This window comes from Dermacentor albipictus, chromosome 2, assembly GCF_038994185.2.
Source record: "Dermacentor albipictus isolate Rhodes 1998 colony chromosome 2, USDA_Dalb.pri_finalv2, whole genome shotgun sequence".
Lineage (NCBI taxonomy): Eukaryota > Metazoa > Arthropoda > Arachnida > Ixodida > Ixodidae > Dermacentor > Dermacentor albipictus.
This window is the reverse complement of record NC_091822.1, coordinates 134,947,140-134,964,718: the sequence shown is the minus strand read 5'-3', so window position 1 is coordinate 134,964,718 and position 17,579 is coordinate 134,947,140. Positions and strand designations below refer to the sequence as shown.

The following is a 17,579-nucleotide window of genomic DNA, read 5'->3' as shown; positions in this document are numbered from 1 at the left end:
ATCTGAAGGTCCAAAAACAAGAAAGGGGCTGACAGATGGAATAGCACACTGTGGTATAAAGTTTGTAAACAGGGATGAAGTGCCTCAGACAGGCTGGCCAACGTTTCGATAGGAGGACCTATCTTCGTCAAAGGCGGCCTCGTCATCCTCGGCGTGCTAGTTTTAAAGGGTTAGTGCAGTGTGACGTCACGTGCGGGTGTTGTCGCTGGCGGCTGGTTTTAAAGAGAGAGATTACAAGAGGAAATAAGCGCTGTCGTCCGACGTCTGTGAGCTTCATTCTCAAGACGAGGGGACAAGAGCGTGAGAGTGGGCACGCGGGGAGAAAAGAAAAGAAATAGAAGCAGAAAAAAAGGAAAAAGAAAGAAAAAAAGGGAGGGGGGTGGGGAAAGCCAGGGCGGCACCAAGACTGACAAAAAAGTGGGGAGTAAAAGAAAAAGAAAGAGAAAAGTGAAATCTTTAAGAAATACGGGGGCTTGGGAGCGTGTTGGGGATGCGAAAGGTTAGGAGGTATTCAGGCGGAGTCGTTGGCGGCATGTTTTTGAGGCATTAAAACTGCCGGTCAAGCGGTCAGCGCGCGAGTAACACAAAAGACAAAAAAGGAGAAAGGAGAAAACCCAGACACACACACACACACACACACAAAAAAAAAAAAAACATGAGTTGAAAGTGACTTGAGCAGCATAGCAGTAATACGTCGAGCAATCTCTATTTCAAAATTGCTTGTAGAGCCTTGGTAAACGAGACGGACACACGTCTTTTCGGTAACAAGGTCTAGTTTATTCTGTCAAAAGAAAGAATTGAGCGGGCGCGCGCAGCGCGCCGGAAGTGGCGAGGGCTTTAGAGAGCGAGAGGAGAAAAGAGGGAAAAGGAGCATAGAGAAGTGCGGTGCACGGACCTAGTGCGAAAGGAAGGCAGTGAACACAGTAACAAGAAAAGGCAGCTCGCGCACGACGTTCGGCGCAGTGAGTCGGATCATGTGTCCGTGTGCCTGGTGTCCAACACTCGCGAAGGTCCGCTTACGGGAGGCCCGCGGGACGCCCCGCGGAGTTGTTTATGGCTGCGGGGGTGGTGCGCAGCTCCATCGCCGCGCCGCTACAGATTGCTCCCCCCTTAGAGAGGAAGCTGAAGCGACGAACGATGCTCACAATGCACAAGTGGCAGCCCAGTGAACGCGACGAAGAGGTGACGAACCGCGCACTTGCAAGGAGGAGTCCGCGTGTTCCGGGGAGGCGAGATAATTAAGCGCGGGTGCCTCGCTGAATGCTGGCTTGAGTCGCTCAAGCGCGATTGTATCTCGTGTCCCATTTACGTCGACGACGAAGTTAGAAGGAAAACGTTCTAAAACGGGGAATGGCCCGAGGTAGTGGGGCTGCAGCGAGCCGCGCACAGGGCCGTAACGCACAAAAACATGTGTGGCTGTCTGCAAGTCCGAAGTGATGTACACTGCACGGGGTTTGTTAAAACGCGTAGGCTGCGGACGGAGGTTTCGGAACACATCGCGAAGCTGGTCGACGTACTCGCTTGCTGTTAGAGAGGAGGTGAGGGTGTTTTCTTCGAAGAAGTCGGCTGGCAGGCGAAGCGAGGTGCCGTAAACAAGCTCCGCAGTAGCGCAGGAGAGGTCCTCTTTGAAGGCAGATCGAATTCCGAGAAGCGTGAGCGGAAGTCTGTCAACCCACTTGTTGGGGCAGCCGTGCGCTGTGAGTGCTGCCTTGAGATGGCGATGAAATCTCTCGACGAGGCCATTTGTTTGAGGGTGGTAGGAGGCAGTTCGCAAGCGTGCTGTTCCGAGAAGTTGAAGTAGCTCCGTGAAAAGGGACGATTCGAATTGCCGGCCTCGATCAGTGACAACTTTCGTTGGACAGCCAAATCGGGATACCCAAATGGAAACAAAAGCTGCGGCGACAGTAGCTGCAGACATGTCGGGGATAGGTGTCGCTTCGGGCCAGCGGGTGAAGCGGTCGACACATGTCAGAAGATAGCGATAGCCTTGGCATGGGGGTAGCGGGCCGACAATGTAGACGTGCACAACGGAGAAACGTTCGTCGGGTTGCAAGAAAGGCTTTGTGGGGGGGACAGGGTACCGCTGAACTTTCGCGCGCTGACAAGGTGCGCACGAGCGGACCCAGTCTCTGATATTTGCGTTCATGCCCGGCCAGACGAAGCGTGATGAGATAAGCTTTTGAGATGCGCGAATGCCTGGGTGTGCAAGAGTGTGATATGAGTCAAATATTTGCTTGCGGAATGAGGTGGTTAGGTAAGGCCGAGGTGTGCCCGTGGAGGTGTCGCAAACAATTGGCACATCTTCAAAGGTAACTGATTCAAGCTGAAGAGATGTTGAGGAGTCACGTAAGTGACGGAGCTCAGAGTCATTAGCTTGTTGTGTAGCCAATTCTTGGAGGTTGAAAGGAAATGATGTTGAGATAGAGCTCTTGGAGCGACTGCGTGTGATAGCATCCACGCGACTGAGGGCGTCAGCTGGTGAGTTGTCAACGCCGCTGACGTGGCGTATGTCAGTTGAAAACTCTGAGATGAAAGCGAGCTGGCGCACCTCACGTGGAGTGTATAATGATTCAGAGCGGCCGATTGAGTAGGTGAGAGGCTTGTGGTCAGTGAAGATTGTGAAAGAGCGGCCTTCAAGTAGGTGTCGGAAATGCCTCACGGCGAGAAACATGGCGAGCAACTCACGGCCGAAAACACTGTAGCGTGTTTGTGCGGGGGTCATGCGTTTTGAGAAAAAGGCAAGGGGCTGCCACCCACCGTTTACTTTTTGTTGCAGTACCGCTCCGACCGCAGAGCTGGAGGCATCCGTCATGAGCGACAAAGGATAGTTGGGGTTGGGATGAGCTAGCAGTGTGGCATCGGCCAAAGCATGCTTGATAGAATTGAAAGCTTCATCTGTTGTGCTGTCCCAGGGCAGTGCGGTTGACGATTGTTTGCCGCAGAGCAAACGCTCGAGGGGTTCCAGCAGCATAGCACAGTTTCTAATGAATCGGCGGTAAAAGTTTACCAGGCCTAGAAACTGGCGCAGCTTAGTGATTGAAGCTGGCTTGGGGAACTCCATGATGGCTTGCACTTTGTGAGGAAGAGGGCGGATGCCGTTGTTATCCAAGCGATGGCCGAGAAAATCAAGCGATGGTACTCCGAACTCGCTCTTGGCAGTGTTGACGACGATACCATTTGCTGATAGGCGCTCAAAAAGCTGATGGAGATGTTGGAGGTGCTCTTCGTGGGATGAGCTTGCCACAAGCAAGTCGTCAACGTAGGCGAAAACGAACGGCAGACCACGTGTGACTGTGTCGATGAACCGCTGTGATGTTTGTGCGGCATTTCGGAGACCAAAAGGCATTCTCAAAAATTCGAAGAGGCCAAATGGGGTAGTAATTGCTGTTTTTGGAATGTCTTCTTGTGCGACAGGAATTTGGTGAAAGGCTCGCACCAGGTCAATTTTGGAAAACACTGTAGTGCCATCCAGTGCCGACGTGAAATCTTGGATGTTAGGCAGTGGGTACCGATCCGGAATGGTTTTTGCGTTCAGGGATCGGTAGTCCCCACACGGCCTCCAGTCACCTGATTTCTTGGGGACCAAATGGAGCGGGGACGCCCAGCTGCTGGACGATGGTCGTACGATTCCAAGTTCTAACATGTGTTCGAACTCTGCTTTGGCAATTTTGAGTTTGTCCGGGGCGAGTCGTCGTGGGCGAGCAAATACAGGCGGACCAGTTGTTATGATGTGATGACGTACATCATGTTGTACGGGCTTTGTCCAGTCTGGTGGTCGCGTGAGGTTGGGGAACTGTTGAAGGAGGCAAGCAAAAGGATCACCAGCAATTGTTGTGGTTGGGGCGACTATAGGCGAGTCACAAGAAACGACGCCATGAACAGAGAGCAACGTAGCAGTGTCCAGCAGGCGTTGGCGTTTCACATCGACCAGCAGTCCATGGTGGTCCAGGAAATCAGCGCCAATAAGAGCACGGCGAACGTCAGCGACGAGGAAAACCCAACGGAACACGCGGCGCAGGCCAAGATTCAGGGTGAGGGACCGCGACTTGTAAACAGGTATCCTGCTACCGTTGACAGCTTGAAGATAGGAGGTCGGCGGTGTAGTTCGGTCGGAACGTTGCGCGGGAATAATGCTGACCTCCGCCCCGGTGTCCACCAGGTATTGCTGGCCTGTGGTTCTGTCCATGACATGAAATAGGCGACTTTTGCTTTGGCCCTGACCGGTTGTCGCCATTAAAGGTCGGCCGGCTGGTTTCCCTGCCATGCACAAGGACGGAGGCAGTGGCGCGCCTCCTGCCCGAAGCGGCGGTGATAAAAGCATACCCGTGGTGGCGTTTGAGACCGGGAGCGTTCTTCTCTTGGACGCCGTGATCTACTCGAGCTGCGGTACCTTCCGTGACGGGGTGAAGTGCGATGACGCTCCGCAGCACAAACTAATTGATCAAGGCGATTGCAGAGCACGTCGATGGGAGAATCGGTGGAGGATGATGTTTGCGGGGCTGAACTCGCAGTGGGGCTTGATGATGTTACGTTGCACACCGCTGGCGTCACCACCTCCATGACTTTGTCCGCCAAGCTGGCAAGGCTGTTGAGGTCCATCACCGTGGCTGTAGCGAGTACCATCTGAACGTTTACTGGAAGGCGCTGCATGAACAGTTCCCGCAGGAGGCGGTCATCGCTTACTGTTGTGTTGTCGCTCATGAGCTGTCGCATACGGCGAAGGAGCTGGCTTGGCCGACGGTCTCCCAAGTCCTCTGCGGAAAGCAACTGTTGCATGCGGGCTCGCTGCGATGTTGTTGTGCGCTCGAGAAGGGCAGCCTTAAGATCGCTGTATGGAGTGGCGGGAGGCGGTCCAGAAAGCAGGTCGGCAACTTCTTCTGCAGCAGTAGGCGACAGTGCCGAAACAACTAGGTGGTACTTGCGTTGTTCCGTGCGAACGCCAGAGAGAATAAATTGCGATTCCGCTTGAAGAAACCAAACTGCAGGGTTGCGGTCCCAGTATGGTGGGAGTCGGATGGAAACTGCAGAGACGTCTTGTTGCTCGGTCGTGCCCGTAAGTTCAGTGTGTGGTTGCATCTCGTTGCTGTGCATGGCTCCACAATAACTTCGGCAGTGCCGCGAAGAAAACTACGGGTCACCACTTTGTAGAGCCGTGGTAAACGAGACGGACACACGTCTTTTCGGTAACAAGGTCTAGTTTATTCTGTCAAAAGAAAGAATTGAGCGGGCGCGCGCAGCGCGCCGGAAGTGGCGAGGGCTTTAGAGAGCGAGAGGAGAAAAGAGGGAAAAGGAGCATAGAGAAGTGCGGTGCACGGACCTAGTGCGAAAGGAAGGCAGTGAACACAGTAACAAGAAAAGGCAGCTCGCGCACGACGTTCGGCGCAGTGAGTCGGATCATGTGTCCGTGTGCCTGGTGTCCAACACTCGCGAAGGTCCGCTTACGGGAGGCCCGCGGGACGCCCCGCGGAGTTGTTTATGGCTGCGGGGGTGGTGCGCAGCTCCATCGCCGCGCCGCTACATGCTCGACGTATTGCTGCTATGCTGCTCAAGTCGCTTTCAACTCATGTTTTTTTATGTGTGTGTGTGTGTGTGTGTGTGTGTGTGTCTGGGTTTTCTTCTTTCTCTTTTTTTTGTCTTTTGTGTTACTCGCGCGCTGACCGCTTGACCGGCCGTTTTAATGCCTCAAAAACATGCCGCCAACGACTCCCCCTGAATACCTCCTAACCTTTCGCATCCCCGACACGCTCCCAAGCCCCCGTATTTCTTAAAGATTTCACTTTTCTCTTTCTTTTTCTTTCACTCCCCCTTTTTTTGTCTGTCTTAGCGCCGCCCTGGCTTTCCCCACCCCCCTCCCTTTTTTTCTTTTTTTTCCTTTTTTTCTGCTTCTATTTCTTTTCTTTTCTCCCCGCGTGCCCACTCTCAGGCTCTTGTCCCCTCGTCTTGAGAATGAAGCTCACAGACGTCGAACGACAGCGCTTGATTCCTCTTGTAATCTCTCTCTTTAAAACCAGCCGCCAGCGACAACACCCGCACGTGACGTCACTGCACTAACCCTTTAAAACTAACACGCCGAGGATGACGAGGCCGCCTTTGACGAAGAGAGAGAGAGAGAGAGAGAGAGAAAAAACTTTATTTTCATGTTCGGTGGTAACGTAAGATAGGTCCTCCTATCGAAACGTTGGCCAGCCTGTCTGAGGCACTTCATCCCTGATTACAAACTTTATACCACAATCTGAAGGTAGTGTGAAGTCTCCTGGGGTGCGGCTTCACGGAAAGGTTTCTCCTTACAGATCTGCCGTATCTTTAAAGAGAATGGTTGTTTACGACGCCAAAAGGCGGAGGCAAACAGAAGAAGGGACCGCACGAGCACTTGCCACCGTCTTTTCGCGCTATAAAGGATGAAACTGTTCCAACTCGCATAGTTTTCCATCCTAACTTTTAAAAAAATCTTTAATAAATGTTCGCATGTACGTCCGGCGTATTAGACACTTAATTCAGTATATTCTGGGCAAATTGCAAAGCAATCTAGAAGCCTGGTATTGCTTTGTCTATACGTAAACCGATTTGCTCTTGCTACTCAGGTTTGTTGTGAAATGGAATTTGCGTTCTTTCTATAAATATATTACTGCGCATATGTTTTGTTGTACTCAAGCTGCTAACAGCCAGTTTATAATATTATTTGCTTTTGCAGGGCACGTTTAAGGACAGCATGCTTAAAGATATTGATTGTTTTTTTCAGTGTTGTGGCGAAGACAAAAACGATATTTCGTAGGTCTCAGTCGAAGAGCAACTTACAATATTGCACCGAGAAAAAAGGAAGTTTATTCTAAGAAATACAGCGCAATGTTGCCTTCATTCTGAATACTGTTTCAAGACAAATGTTCGAATTCCAGATCGTGACTAAAGTAAAAACTATTTCTGGAAGGATGACATCACGGATCATGGACGCAGCTACTAAAAACAAGCCAGTGGACTTCTTTGAGTGAGTTGGCATCAAGCGCTCTGAGCTCTTCCTACTTTCTTCTTTGTATCCTAGGCAGATACTTTTGTTTTTCCGGCATGTGAACGTACCAGTCAAAGATGCTTCGAATTTCGGACCTAGAGTAATTGTTTCGCAATATACGAATAGAGAATAGGGACAACAGAACACATCTGGGAACGAGAGAGACTCGACCGTCTGGACAACATCACCGTATGTAACGGTTGTGACCCGCAATATTCGACGCTGTTGTAACTCAAGAAGAGCTCATATTTAAAATTAAATTATGGGGTTTTACGTGCCAAAACCACTTTCTGATTATGAGGCACGCCGTAGTGGAGGACTCCGGAAATTTCGACCACCTGGGATTCTTTAACGTGCACCTAAATCTAAGCACACGGGTGTTTTCGCATTTCGCCCCCATCGAAATGCGGCCGCCGTGGCCGGGATTCGATCCCACGACCTCGCGCTCAGCAGCCCAACACCATAGCCACTGAGCAACCACGGCGGGTGAAGAGCTCATATGAAGGAGAATGACCACACGAATTATTGGAAAAGTGCGTTGGCATACCAATTTTGAGACATTCAGTGATGCAAAATATTCAGCTTTAAAAACAGGAACAATCAATTTCCTTTGCAGGCTTGCAAACAACACGGCGCTTGACACCACAGCTGCTTTGAACTATAGCGCTGACATCGACAGCAATAGTGACAAGAATCATCCCCTCATGAAATGTATTGAAGCTATTTACATGGGTTCAGGTGGATGGAGAATCATAATGTTATGTGAGTATTTGGAATTTTTTGACACCAGAAAAACGGATGTATGCATCACTGGATTTGCATCAATGAAGCTATAGTTAACTCACAAACAAAGAGCTATTTTTAACAAGGTTTCCAGTCGTAGGAGCTATGTGGTGATGATTGGCACTGGCGCAATAATATTCTCGTGACTTGGGAATGATGTCAAGCCATTCCAAGAGCAATGTACAGAGTATCCGCATGAAACATCACTGATTTCAAAATTAAATTAAAACGCTATGATACATTGATACCTGTAGTTCGTGGCATCATTTCAATCAACACAAAAAGCCTTGAAGTTCACGTCGAAAATTCACGCCGCAATTCTCGTTGGAGAGCAATGGGTCATTTTGTTTACGCAATGCACCCCACACACTGGGCTCTCTGTTGAGGTGTTGCCATTTTTGGTATTTATTCAGCACCTGAACTAAAATAAGAAGTTGAAACAAAACAGGAAGTTTTTTCATTGCTTTACGCGATGCCACAAAACGCAGTTTTCTGTTTCAGTCCTTCTTTTCCATATTGAAATCAGGGAGGTTTCATGTGGACACTGTGTATCTTTTTGCGCAAATTTTCCGTGGGTCGTGTCCTTGTTTAACTCTGCGCCACTTAAAGAAGTGTCCTTCACTAAAAAATCAGGGTTGACATGAACCAGTCTCTGACGGCGGCATAATTAAGCGGGGAAGTTTGCATTTCAGTCCACAAATGACAGTTTACGTTTCGCCTAGAATCAAACAGTAGCTATTTATTTACTGATCAAGACGTAGTGCAATAGGGCACGACCAGTTATTATCATACGTTGGTAAAAATATCCATGTCCCTGTGAGTGCTGAACGGGAGCCTTTGCTGATTCGCACCTCACTGTGGCAAAGGATCTTAAAGCACCGGATTTCTTGAAGGTTATCGCTGCTGGTATGCCCTTGGTTTTATTATTCCAGCAGACATTGCTTACCCAACCCAACTTCTCAAGTTCAAGCAGACACCCTCCGCCCAGAACCACGGTAACAAAGGAAACAGAAACCTTCATTTCGGATCCAGGTACCCCAGAACTCAAACTTGATTACTTGTTTGAATTCGAACCTCAGGAACATTGCAGGCCTAGTCTTGTACAAAAAGAAATGTTTATTTTTCTTTTTTAAAACAAGGTCTGCAACATGCCTTGCAGTTTGTGACACCCAAACACCACAATTGAGCTTAGGAAATGATCACAAATAGCTTTTTAATAAACAGCTTTCTCTCTCTCCCCATCGCTATAATGCAATAGGCACAATCACCACTTTGAGAACGTTGCTACCAGAGGTAACATTCTATAAGACATTGCTCTGAGCCTAAGTCTAGAGTTCGCGCTGTTATGCGGCACAAAACTCCTGTTGAGAACCACAAAACACCTCCTGGCCTCTCAACTTTAGGCTGCCGAATTCGCACGTGGAATTCACCAAAGGCAATAGTTCTTCTGGAGGGAACGAACGTTCAATCACTAGAGATTCATATAGAAAAACAAGTTTAGACTTCTCAAGTACCTTAACCATTTGGATGCTTGCTTAAGAAGTTTACGGCTGAAACTCAGTCACTGACCTGCTCATGGCACTGCATACTTACTGCGCTGCCAACACCCAAGTTCGTGCAATACTAAAGTATTCAGGAGAGAGAGAGAGAGAGAGAGATTAGAAAGAGAGGAGAGGCAGGGAGGTCAACCGGACGGGCGTCCGGTTTGCTACCGTACTCTGGGGGCGAGGGAAATGGGAAATATAAAGACGAAACGAATGCGGAAGTGATGACTGTGTGCGCAGCGAAGCACCATCCACAAAAGTGGAGTTCCATAGCTGGCTATCTGCGTTGATAACGCCTGGGACGACAAAAGAGCCAGTGGTCGTTGCACGAATAGGAGGCTGCGGGTGAGCTATGGGGCCAACTCGATACTTGGAAGCACTGGATTGCTTGCACAATATAGCCGCGCATACTACATCGCCAAAAGAACGAATGAAAATGCTTCACATTATTTCTGACTTCCAGTTATGATGCCACCTGTGTACAAGGCTCTGCAACCTGATTACCCCCCCAAGTCCAGCACTGATGTATTCAAGTCTTTCGTATCGCACTTGATTGAAGAAAGGAAGTCAAAGAACAAGGTAAAGGGGCAAACTGCTAGACGCTAGTTCTTTCAATGCGTCAAACTTTGTGCACGTTCACATTATGAGCACCGCAATTCTAATTCAAAGTAGAAACGCATTCATGACTGGGGACCATCAAGCTTAATTGAAAGAAATGTAAAGGGTAATTTACTGGGAGCTTTATCGAAGCCCACATAACCCGATCCAAATGACCCGAATCCGGCAGAGGAACGCGTCCCGTTTGGCGTGCCAATCAAAGGGCGAGTTCACTAAGCTTTCCATCCGTAAGGGCTGTTTCCCAATAGCCAGCTGCCTCTGCTTATGATATGCTCAACATCAGGACTCACTGAATTTTTGCTTTTACAGACAGTTCTGCTGAACTATCTTTTTTTTTGTAAATACGGGCGCAGTCTAATGAAACTTGCATGCGAATGCTGTGTTGCGAACACCCTTCAAGGACGATATTCGTGGCAGTGCTATCTTATGGTGAACAGACTGCTAAAATATATCATAAGACCATTCAACGGTTGGCGCCGGTTGGAGAACGAAAACTAGAAGCTGAAAGGCTTTGCTGAGTAGTTTTATTTGCATGACGGAACCAGTGTGGAAGCGAACGTTTATTTATCCCCTTGACGTTGAATTTAACGCACTGATTTGCTCCCTGACGTCTTCAACTTGTTATTTTGCAGCAAGAAGACGACTTTCTTCAGGTCTTTATGAACGCTGACTACAACTGGGAAGATAACGCTGCAAATAAAGCGGAGAACGCTCAAGTCAAGAGTAAGCGTTGTCTGCCTGACGAGAATGCGCGTAGCAATATTGGCGAAAAGGCACGAAGGAGCCCACGTCCTTGAATGGCATGCAGTCCTTTCAGAAATCCCAGCTCACAGAGGTTGCGATATCCCTTGTGTTGCTCTTACTGTCATCCGCAGCTTAACGCTTTAAGTGGCAGAAAAATGTATATGCGTGGCCCTCGAAAAAATGTATTTAACCCTAGCACGTGCTATAGATATTCATAAATGAGTGCGCATTGTTTGTGTGAAGTGTTTGCAACGTCATATTGATCATGTGTGCTGTGAAATGCGGAGCACAAGCGTTGCGGACGGTGGGACAGCTATGATATATTCTTTCGCAAGTGTGTAACCTTGAAGTATGGTTCCTCTTCATAGTTAGTAGACCTTCTTGCAGTCATGCAGGAAGAGTGTGAAAGTGGCGCATGCGCAGTCTGTTACTTTTTTTGTCCTTTCACCCTCCATTTTCTTCAGTGCCAAAATATGTGACCAAAGTGAGCAGGATTTTTTTCCGAAATACGGATATCTTCAATTATTTCCTGTCTGCTATGGCGACCTCAGTTTTCTGTCATTTAGTAGCGCACATAGGAGAAGAGAGCCAACAAGTGCCCATGACACCTGTTAGAATTTTAAGAACTTCCTCGGATTAAAAAGAGAAGAACACCGACAATTGACGGCAGTAGAGTCAAAGGAAATGTGGTTCGGCTAGATGATTGCCATTCAATAAATTCAAATCAGAATGTAAATTCAGGCGATCTCAGTGAACGTTAGGTCAGCACGTGTCTTTTCGTTCATATTGTGTTCTTACTTATGCTAATATAGGTTGCTTGAGTCAAGCGAGGACGTTTTGTGAACACATAGTGGCACAATTAATTTGAAAAATAAACCCTCAAAACATTTATTGCCATCCCTTTCTCGGTTAGCGAAACTTCCGTGTCATTCAGAGCATACGGAGATTTTGCGAACAAGTTTGTTTATGTACCTTATACACCCACAAAAGAGACCCACCAAGGGTGAGCTAACCATTGGATAACTAACTCACCACACTCTTTAGACAAAACGAAAGATTGAACGGCTTCCAAGCACAATAAGAGCACTGCTACTCCTATTTTCGCTGATCTGAAGCGAAACCTAAAGAAAAAGGCACGTACATTCGTATTCTGGTCAACATTCAAAAGTTCTGGTGTTTCTTTGACAGAGTCTAAAGATGATGTCCCAAAACCAAAGAAGGAAACTTGTGACAGCTTATTCGCACTAGTTAGGAAGATTGCAGAACACTGCGGTGAATATTTTCATAGCGTCCTTCAAAGTGTAACAACTAGGTCACTCGGGATGGACCAGCAGCATTAGTAGCCGGAAATATTAACGGTAACTTATGGAGGATGGAAAATTAGTTTTGCGGAAGCCCCCAAAGTGGAGGAAAGTATATGAAAGGGAGAGACCTTTTCTTTTGTAGCCTCGGGCGGCGATTTGGATGGATGACAATGTTTTTCTTTCAACTAAAGAAGGAGTTGTCTTTATGAGGCCTAGTATTACTGCAAAAAAAAAATGCAGGAGGTCCAACGAGTTGGAATCTATAGCAAAGCTTTGTGTGAGTTCATAAAGAGACGAAACACATTGAATGACCGCACAAAATGACAAGGAAGAATTTATTCAGGCATTATAGAGAGGCTAATGCAATGCCGCCGCCTCTGCCGCGTTTGCGCGTAGGCGAGAGGCATGTGGTAGTGGTCAAAGGTGATGAACCTATGCAGAGAAGTTTTCAACCTTTTTTTACATTTTGTTATCTGCTGCGATGAAATATGAGACATGTGGTGCGTTGCGCGTATCACTCCCATTAAAAAAAGTGTCGCAGCTTTACAGGCGAAGCATCAATTGTGATAGCAAATTAGTGGACAGCTATACGAAGTGAGCATAGAAGTTTTATCGGCCGTATAAAGTGGGAAACATTCGCTTGCTAACTGAATTAACAAACACGGTGTCAGCGCGCGCAAGGAAACATGAACAAATCACACTCGATGAGCGTGGACAGGCGCTGTCAGAACGCTGGTGTGAGCAAGTGCGGCAGCAGCAGCGAGCGAAGTGACCTTTGTCTATCGCTTGAATGCAAGAGCGGGGAGAACGCAGTGAACACAAAGGTATGAACCCCTGTAAAGATCCCTTTCAAGATAGGGAGCGCGCGCCCTTGCAAACTAGGCACTCGGCGGAGTCGAAGCCGCCCCCCTCCCTTCCACGCTGCCTTCCCGCTTTACTCCATATATAGCGCGGGAGATTGAACCGCGATCGTCAGCTGCCCTTGCGCCCGGCGGACTCTCTCTCTACACGTCGCAGATGACTTTCAAGACATAGGGGCGCGGGCAAGGCGCACCGCCCCGAGTAGAACGCTCCGCACCCCTCCTAACCCACGGCACACATTGTCCCTGTCGCAGATGGCTTTTAAGATACAGCGGTCCGGGCGGGCGCTCGCAGGCACACGCGCCGACCAGAGGGGAAGTCCCTCTCTCCATCTCCCTCGGAGCCTTCCGCGTTACGGAAGATGACGCGCTTTCACTCTCCGCGTTTCCTCTCTTCCGCGCGCGAGATTGAGCCGTGATCGCTGGCTCACCCTCGCATGCTTTCCCTCGCACATGCAGCATACGGACTTCATACGGAACCTCACGGCGACGGCGACGGAAGAAGTGCGGTTGGAGTGTACATATAATTGCTATCGCAATAAAAGAAGAAAACAACGAACTCTTATGAATTAAAAACAGGCCTGTATCTGTTACAAGCACATCCTACAAACTTTAGATCAGGTTATGTGGGCTCATATATTTACTAAATACGCAGAAAAGTTTGTTGCCAAGGCTATGGTTTTAGAAAACAGCTGACAGCAGTTACGCAGCTGGTATCGACGCTACACAAAATACTGTGCATGCGCTACGTCACCAGTCACCTTGATGTGTTGTTGTAGATTTTCCTAAAAGGGTTCGAGGAAGTGGCGCATGAGAACTGATTGTACAAACCAGGCTGCATGAGCATAAAATATCATATAATAAATGGATTAGTGCCTAAAGCCCCGAAACAAGTTTTGAATCACATCCTTCTTTTTTGTATCATCTTAATTTTCATGTGTCTCGAAGAAAATGGATTGGGGCCACTTATGTTTTTAATTTAATTTCTATGTAAATGAATTGCCGTATGTGATCCATGGTGTTGTACGTATTTGAATATTTGGCGGTAATTGTGTTATCTGTAAACATATCGCCGTGGTTGGCGATCGCACAATTTTCAGTCGTTGTTGTTGAGTCGTTAGGATGGCGCAGAAAGACGCGCTGTTCTTGTTTTTGTTTACACTACACACACATGCTATCGTTTTTGTTCGACTTTATTGAGGGAACTGATATGAAAACAATATATGAAAAATGCGTAGGGCCTCACAAAACTGGAAAAAGGTGTCATACTTGGGAACAGTTGTTGGCGGCTCTTTTCCCTAGACGATGCAGATTTAAGGACTGCCTTTTCCCTAGAAATGATTCACAGATGAACATAGTATCTGCACGTGCATTTGTTTGAAAATAGTGATTGGCGAATTGTAGTTTTACTCCAGAGATTGCTGATTGCGACGTAAAATCCCATTTAGTAGGATTAGTTCCTGCGCTGTTTACTTCTATTTCTGGGTTCTTCATTCTTGTTAAGCCAGACAGTTGCCTTCGGTATTGTCTCATAAAAAATATGTACAAGGCTGTTGTAAACATGTGTTTTTTTTTTCAGAAATGTCACTGGATGAGATAACAGCCCAGGGGATAGTGTTCTTCGTTGCCGGTGTAGAGAGTGTCTCGATGGTCATCAGCCTTACCACTTACTACCTGGCCCTTAATCCTGATTGTCAAGACAGACTCATTGCAGAAATAGACAACGTGCTCACAGAGGTACCAAATGAATACGATGATGTGTACTTTCAGAAGTCGTGTAAAAGAGTCGCGGCTGTACATCTATAAAGGGGATAATTGCTGAAAGTTATCAAGTGACACTGTCCTGCCTTTATTTTTGGGTGGTGCAGATCGGGAAATAAGTTTTTAATTCTTACCATCTCATTCCGATAAGTGAAGCCTAGTGTGAATTTTGGATTTACCAGCCCAAAATTCTATTATATCTGGGTATTTTGGCAGGAATATTGATCAAGTTTTATGGAGACCTATTAAACAGTAGTTGGAGTAGTGTGTTCAGCCCATTCAGCTGTTCCACCAAGAGCAGCATGCGAACAGGGGTAATGTATTTTTGCGTGCAGAATTTAACAGCCTTGACACCAGTGTGGAGCTCGGCGAAACATCTTCGTCTTTTGCATGAATAACGCTGTTAATAGTTACACATTGCCTCATGGCTCTGCAGACGTTTTGCCACCAAAGAACTGTTAGCGGGTTCGTATCTGCACCTTTGCCGTCGCATTCTTATAAGTTGAAATGCCAAAATGTTCGCGTGCATGGATGCGTGTGCTTGTTTAAAAACCCAAATGGTTAGAAATGGAGTCTGACCCACCACAGCCCAGTCCAGCATTATAAAACCACATTCATCATCCAAATTATATATTTTCTCCTTGCGCTCTTTATTGTCAGTATGTCTGTCTGTCCGACAAGTAACAGAAAATCGTAACTACATTTTCCCCTTTTGAGGGTTATCTTGACCGTGCGCGTTCCCAAATTCGGGAGGGTTCTGGCGTTTCAGAAGTGTAAAAGAGGAAGCTCGTAACTTTTCATGCCTACGCGCTCATGAATTTGCTTTTGATTATGGTGACGCGAACTACAAACATCCTCAAATAGCTACGGGCAAAGGATGCCGGTTACTGTACTTACAGAGTTCAGAAAATGCAATAAATGGGCAACAGCGAAAAGCGGCTGCTCTCACTGCCTTAAATCTACCGTCTTTGGAACTTCGATAGTAAACGACTAATATGCTTCCTTTTTTTTTTCTTTCAGGGGGAACTTACATACGATGCTCTGCAGGAGATGCCGTATCTCGATGCTTGCGTCAAAGAGGCAATGAGACTTTGCACTCCCGATTCGATGTAAGCGCCATGAATACGCGTTGCTATACTGTGTCTGTCAGTTTGTTTTTATGGCTTTCAGCGCAAAGCAACACAGAGATAGACCACGTAATTACGATAAGGTGTGCCCGAGTATAAGCGCTCCCGACATAGCACAAGAGTGGTGTCTCAGAGATAAAGGAATTTACTAGACATAGGTCAAACCTAAGTAGCTCGTCTCTACAAGTATAGGATAGTATGCTTAGATTGTGATGAGTGTAAAGACCCGACAGTGGCACGCGTTTGAGTCGCAGGAGACCTTGCTCACATTGATTTATCAAAGGGACGTTTTAATACCTTGTGTCACTTACAAACTTGCGATTTTGGGCACACTGTGTTGCGCTTGCGTATGCAAAACAAACCTCAAAATTGGGCTAAGTTCGCCAATAATGCTGCAAAGGATTTTGTGACCGGTGGTTGGATCTTACCACTGTCTGTCAGCATGGCTGCTTGTTGTTTTAGTCATTATGCTACGATCACACGCATGCTTCTCTCATGCCAGATAAGTTTTTTAAAGCGTCTGGCGCGGGCGTCATGTGCAAGTTTCCCTCTTTCTTTCCATTTGACAGATAACGTTTTTTAGATGCTGCTTTAAACTGGTTTGCCAACAGGACCCGCTCACGTATTATGTTAGGTGATGGATTACCCCCAAATTAGGTGAAATCCGCCTATAATGCTATCGCATTAAACACGTATATGAACTGCAAGTTCTTTTTAAGCTTTTGAGCGTTACTGCGGATAATCATCAATACCGCGAACGTCTTCTCCAGCTTAACTGAAGGGTTGGCTCGCCCTAAGTCACGCAAGTGGTGGAGGCGCTTCTTCATTCTTCTGTCCTCTGGCGCTCTTCTCCGCCTTGAAGCTTCCTTTGAGTCACCTCGGTAGCGCCCTTCAACTACAGACCTCATGTTCGAAATAGGCGAAGGTCTCGACATAGTTGCCGCTGCTGCGATGCCGCCCACTCAACTTGCTTTCCATCACTGCCACTCAGAGTGATCCTCAATGTTTTGCCATCCTCCATTGCTACAGCACTGATGAATGGCTCTATGGCTACAACGAAGCAAAGGATTTTAACCAGTCGAGCGTGCCGCAGGGGATACAAGTATCGCTTTCTACCTGGCTGGCGTAGCGAAGGTGTGGTTCCTTAACGACGAGTCTGACTGACCTCAGGCACTAACCTACATTTACTTAGTATTGACGCCAAATACTCACTACAGCCTCTCGCCGCATTGACGTCGCTAAAAAAGCAGAAAACTCGTGTTCAACTTTCAGGGCGAGTCTTTCATGCGACCCACTCAGGACCTTCTTGCACTTTGATGGTGAGAGAATAGAATAACGGAGGTAGAAGGCGTCCTTACCTTGAGCTGCATTGTATCCGTCCGGCTTAACGCAGCTCTTGCGGAAAAGTTGATAAAACTGTTTGCGATAGAACCTGCTCCTCTCAACGCCAGAGCAAAATAAAAGCTATTGGTGCCAACGTGACATCTGTAAGTCTCGGATTCTGGTGCATAATGCTGATCTCTGTGCAATGATGCCCGGCATTTGACGTTAGCAACTTCGGGAACATAATATTATGAGGCTGTCGGTCACTCAAATATATAATTCACACCGTCCTGCCTACCCAAATGACCTTGAGGATGGCGTGGCTGACTGGCACAACTTGTCACAAGATGACAATACCTCGTCAAAATCTCTGGTACGCCGCCTTAGCGTCACTAGCACCGAAAGCATGCGCGCAGCGTTGTCAGCGTGGCCTACATGGATATATAGAATAATTCTGTCCCAAGCGTAGACGGGACGAACAATAAGATTATGCTCAATTTGAGCGAAATACG

General features: G+C 47.5%; 2 protein-coding genes and 1 long non-coding RNA gene across 3 annotated transcripts in view; 1 reads left to right on the top strand and 2 right to left on the bottom strand.

Annotated features, from left to right (window-relative positions):
* Positions 1-17,579, bottom strand: part of LOC135918096 (uncharacterized) — a 135,625-nt gene that overhangs the window by 9,804 nt on the left and 108,242 nt on the right. The gene's annotated exons all lie outside the window — the stretch shown is intronic.
* Positions 1-17,579, top strand: part of LOC135918056 (cytochrome P450 3A41-like) — a 46,819-nt gene that overhangs the window by 21,399 nt on the left and 7,841 nt on the right. The window contains exons 6-11 of the mRNA XM_065451725.1: positions 6,894-6,982; positions 7,620-7,765; positions 9,794-9,909; positions 10,581-10,671; positions 14,436-14,593; positions 15,638-15,726. Coding sequence (XP_065307797.1) covers positions 6,894-6,982; positions 7,620-7,765; positions 9,794-9,909; positions 10,581-10,671; positions 14,436-14,593; positions 15,638-15,726 — 689 coding nt within the window. The remainder of the gene's footprint in view (positions 1-6,893; positions 6,983-7,619; positions 7,766-9,793; positions 9,910-10,580; positions 10,672-14,435; positions 14,594-15,637; positions 15,727-17,579) is intronic.
* LOC135918084 (uncharacterized) lies at positions 4,224-5,633 on the bottom strand. Its single transcript, XM_065451745.2, has one exon. It carries the CDS (start codon positions 5,089-5,091, stop codon positions 4,234-4,236), a length of 858 nt encoding a protein of 285 aa, XP_065307817.2. The 5' UTR covers positions 5,092-5,633; the 3' UTR covers positions 4,224-4,233.

Excerpts from the sequence above, each read along its gene's own strand:
- LOC135918084 (XM_065451745.2), bottom strand. The coding sequence starts at position 5,091 with ATGCACAGCAACGAGATGCAACCACACACTGAACTTACGGGCACGACC.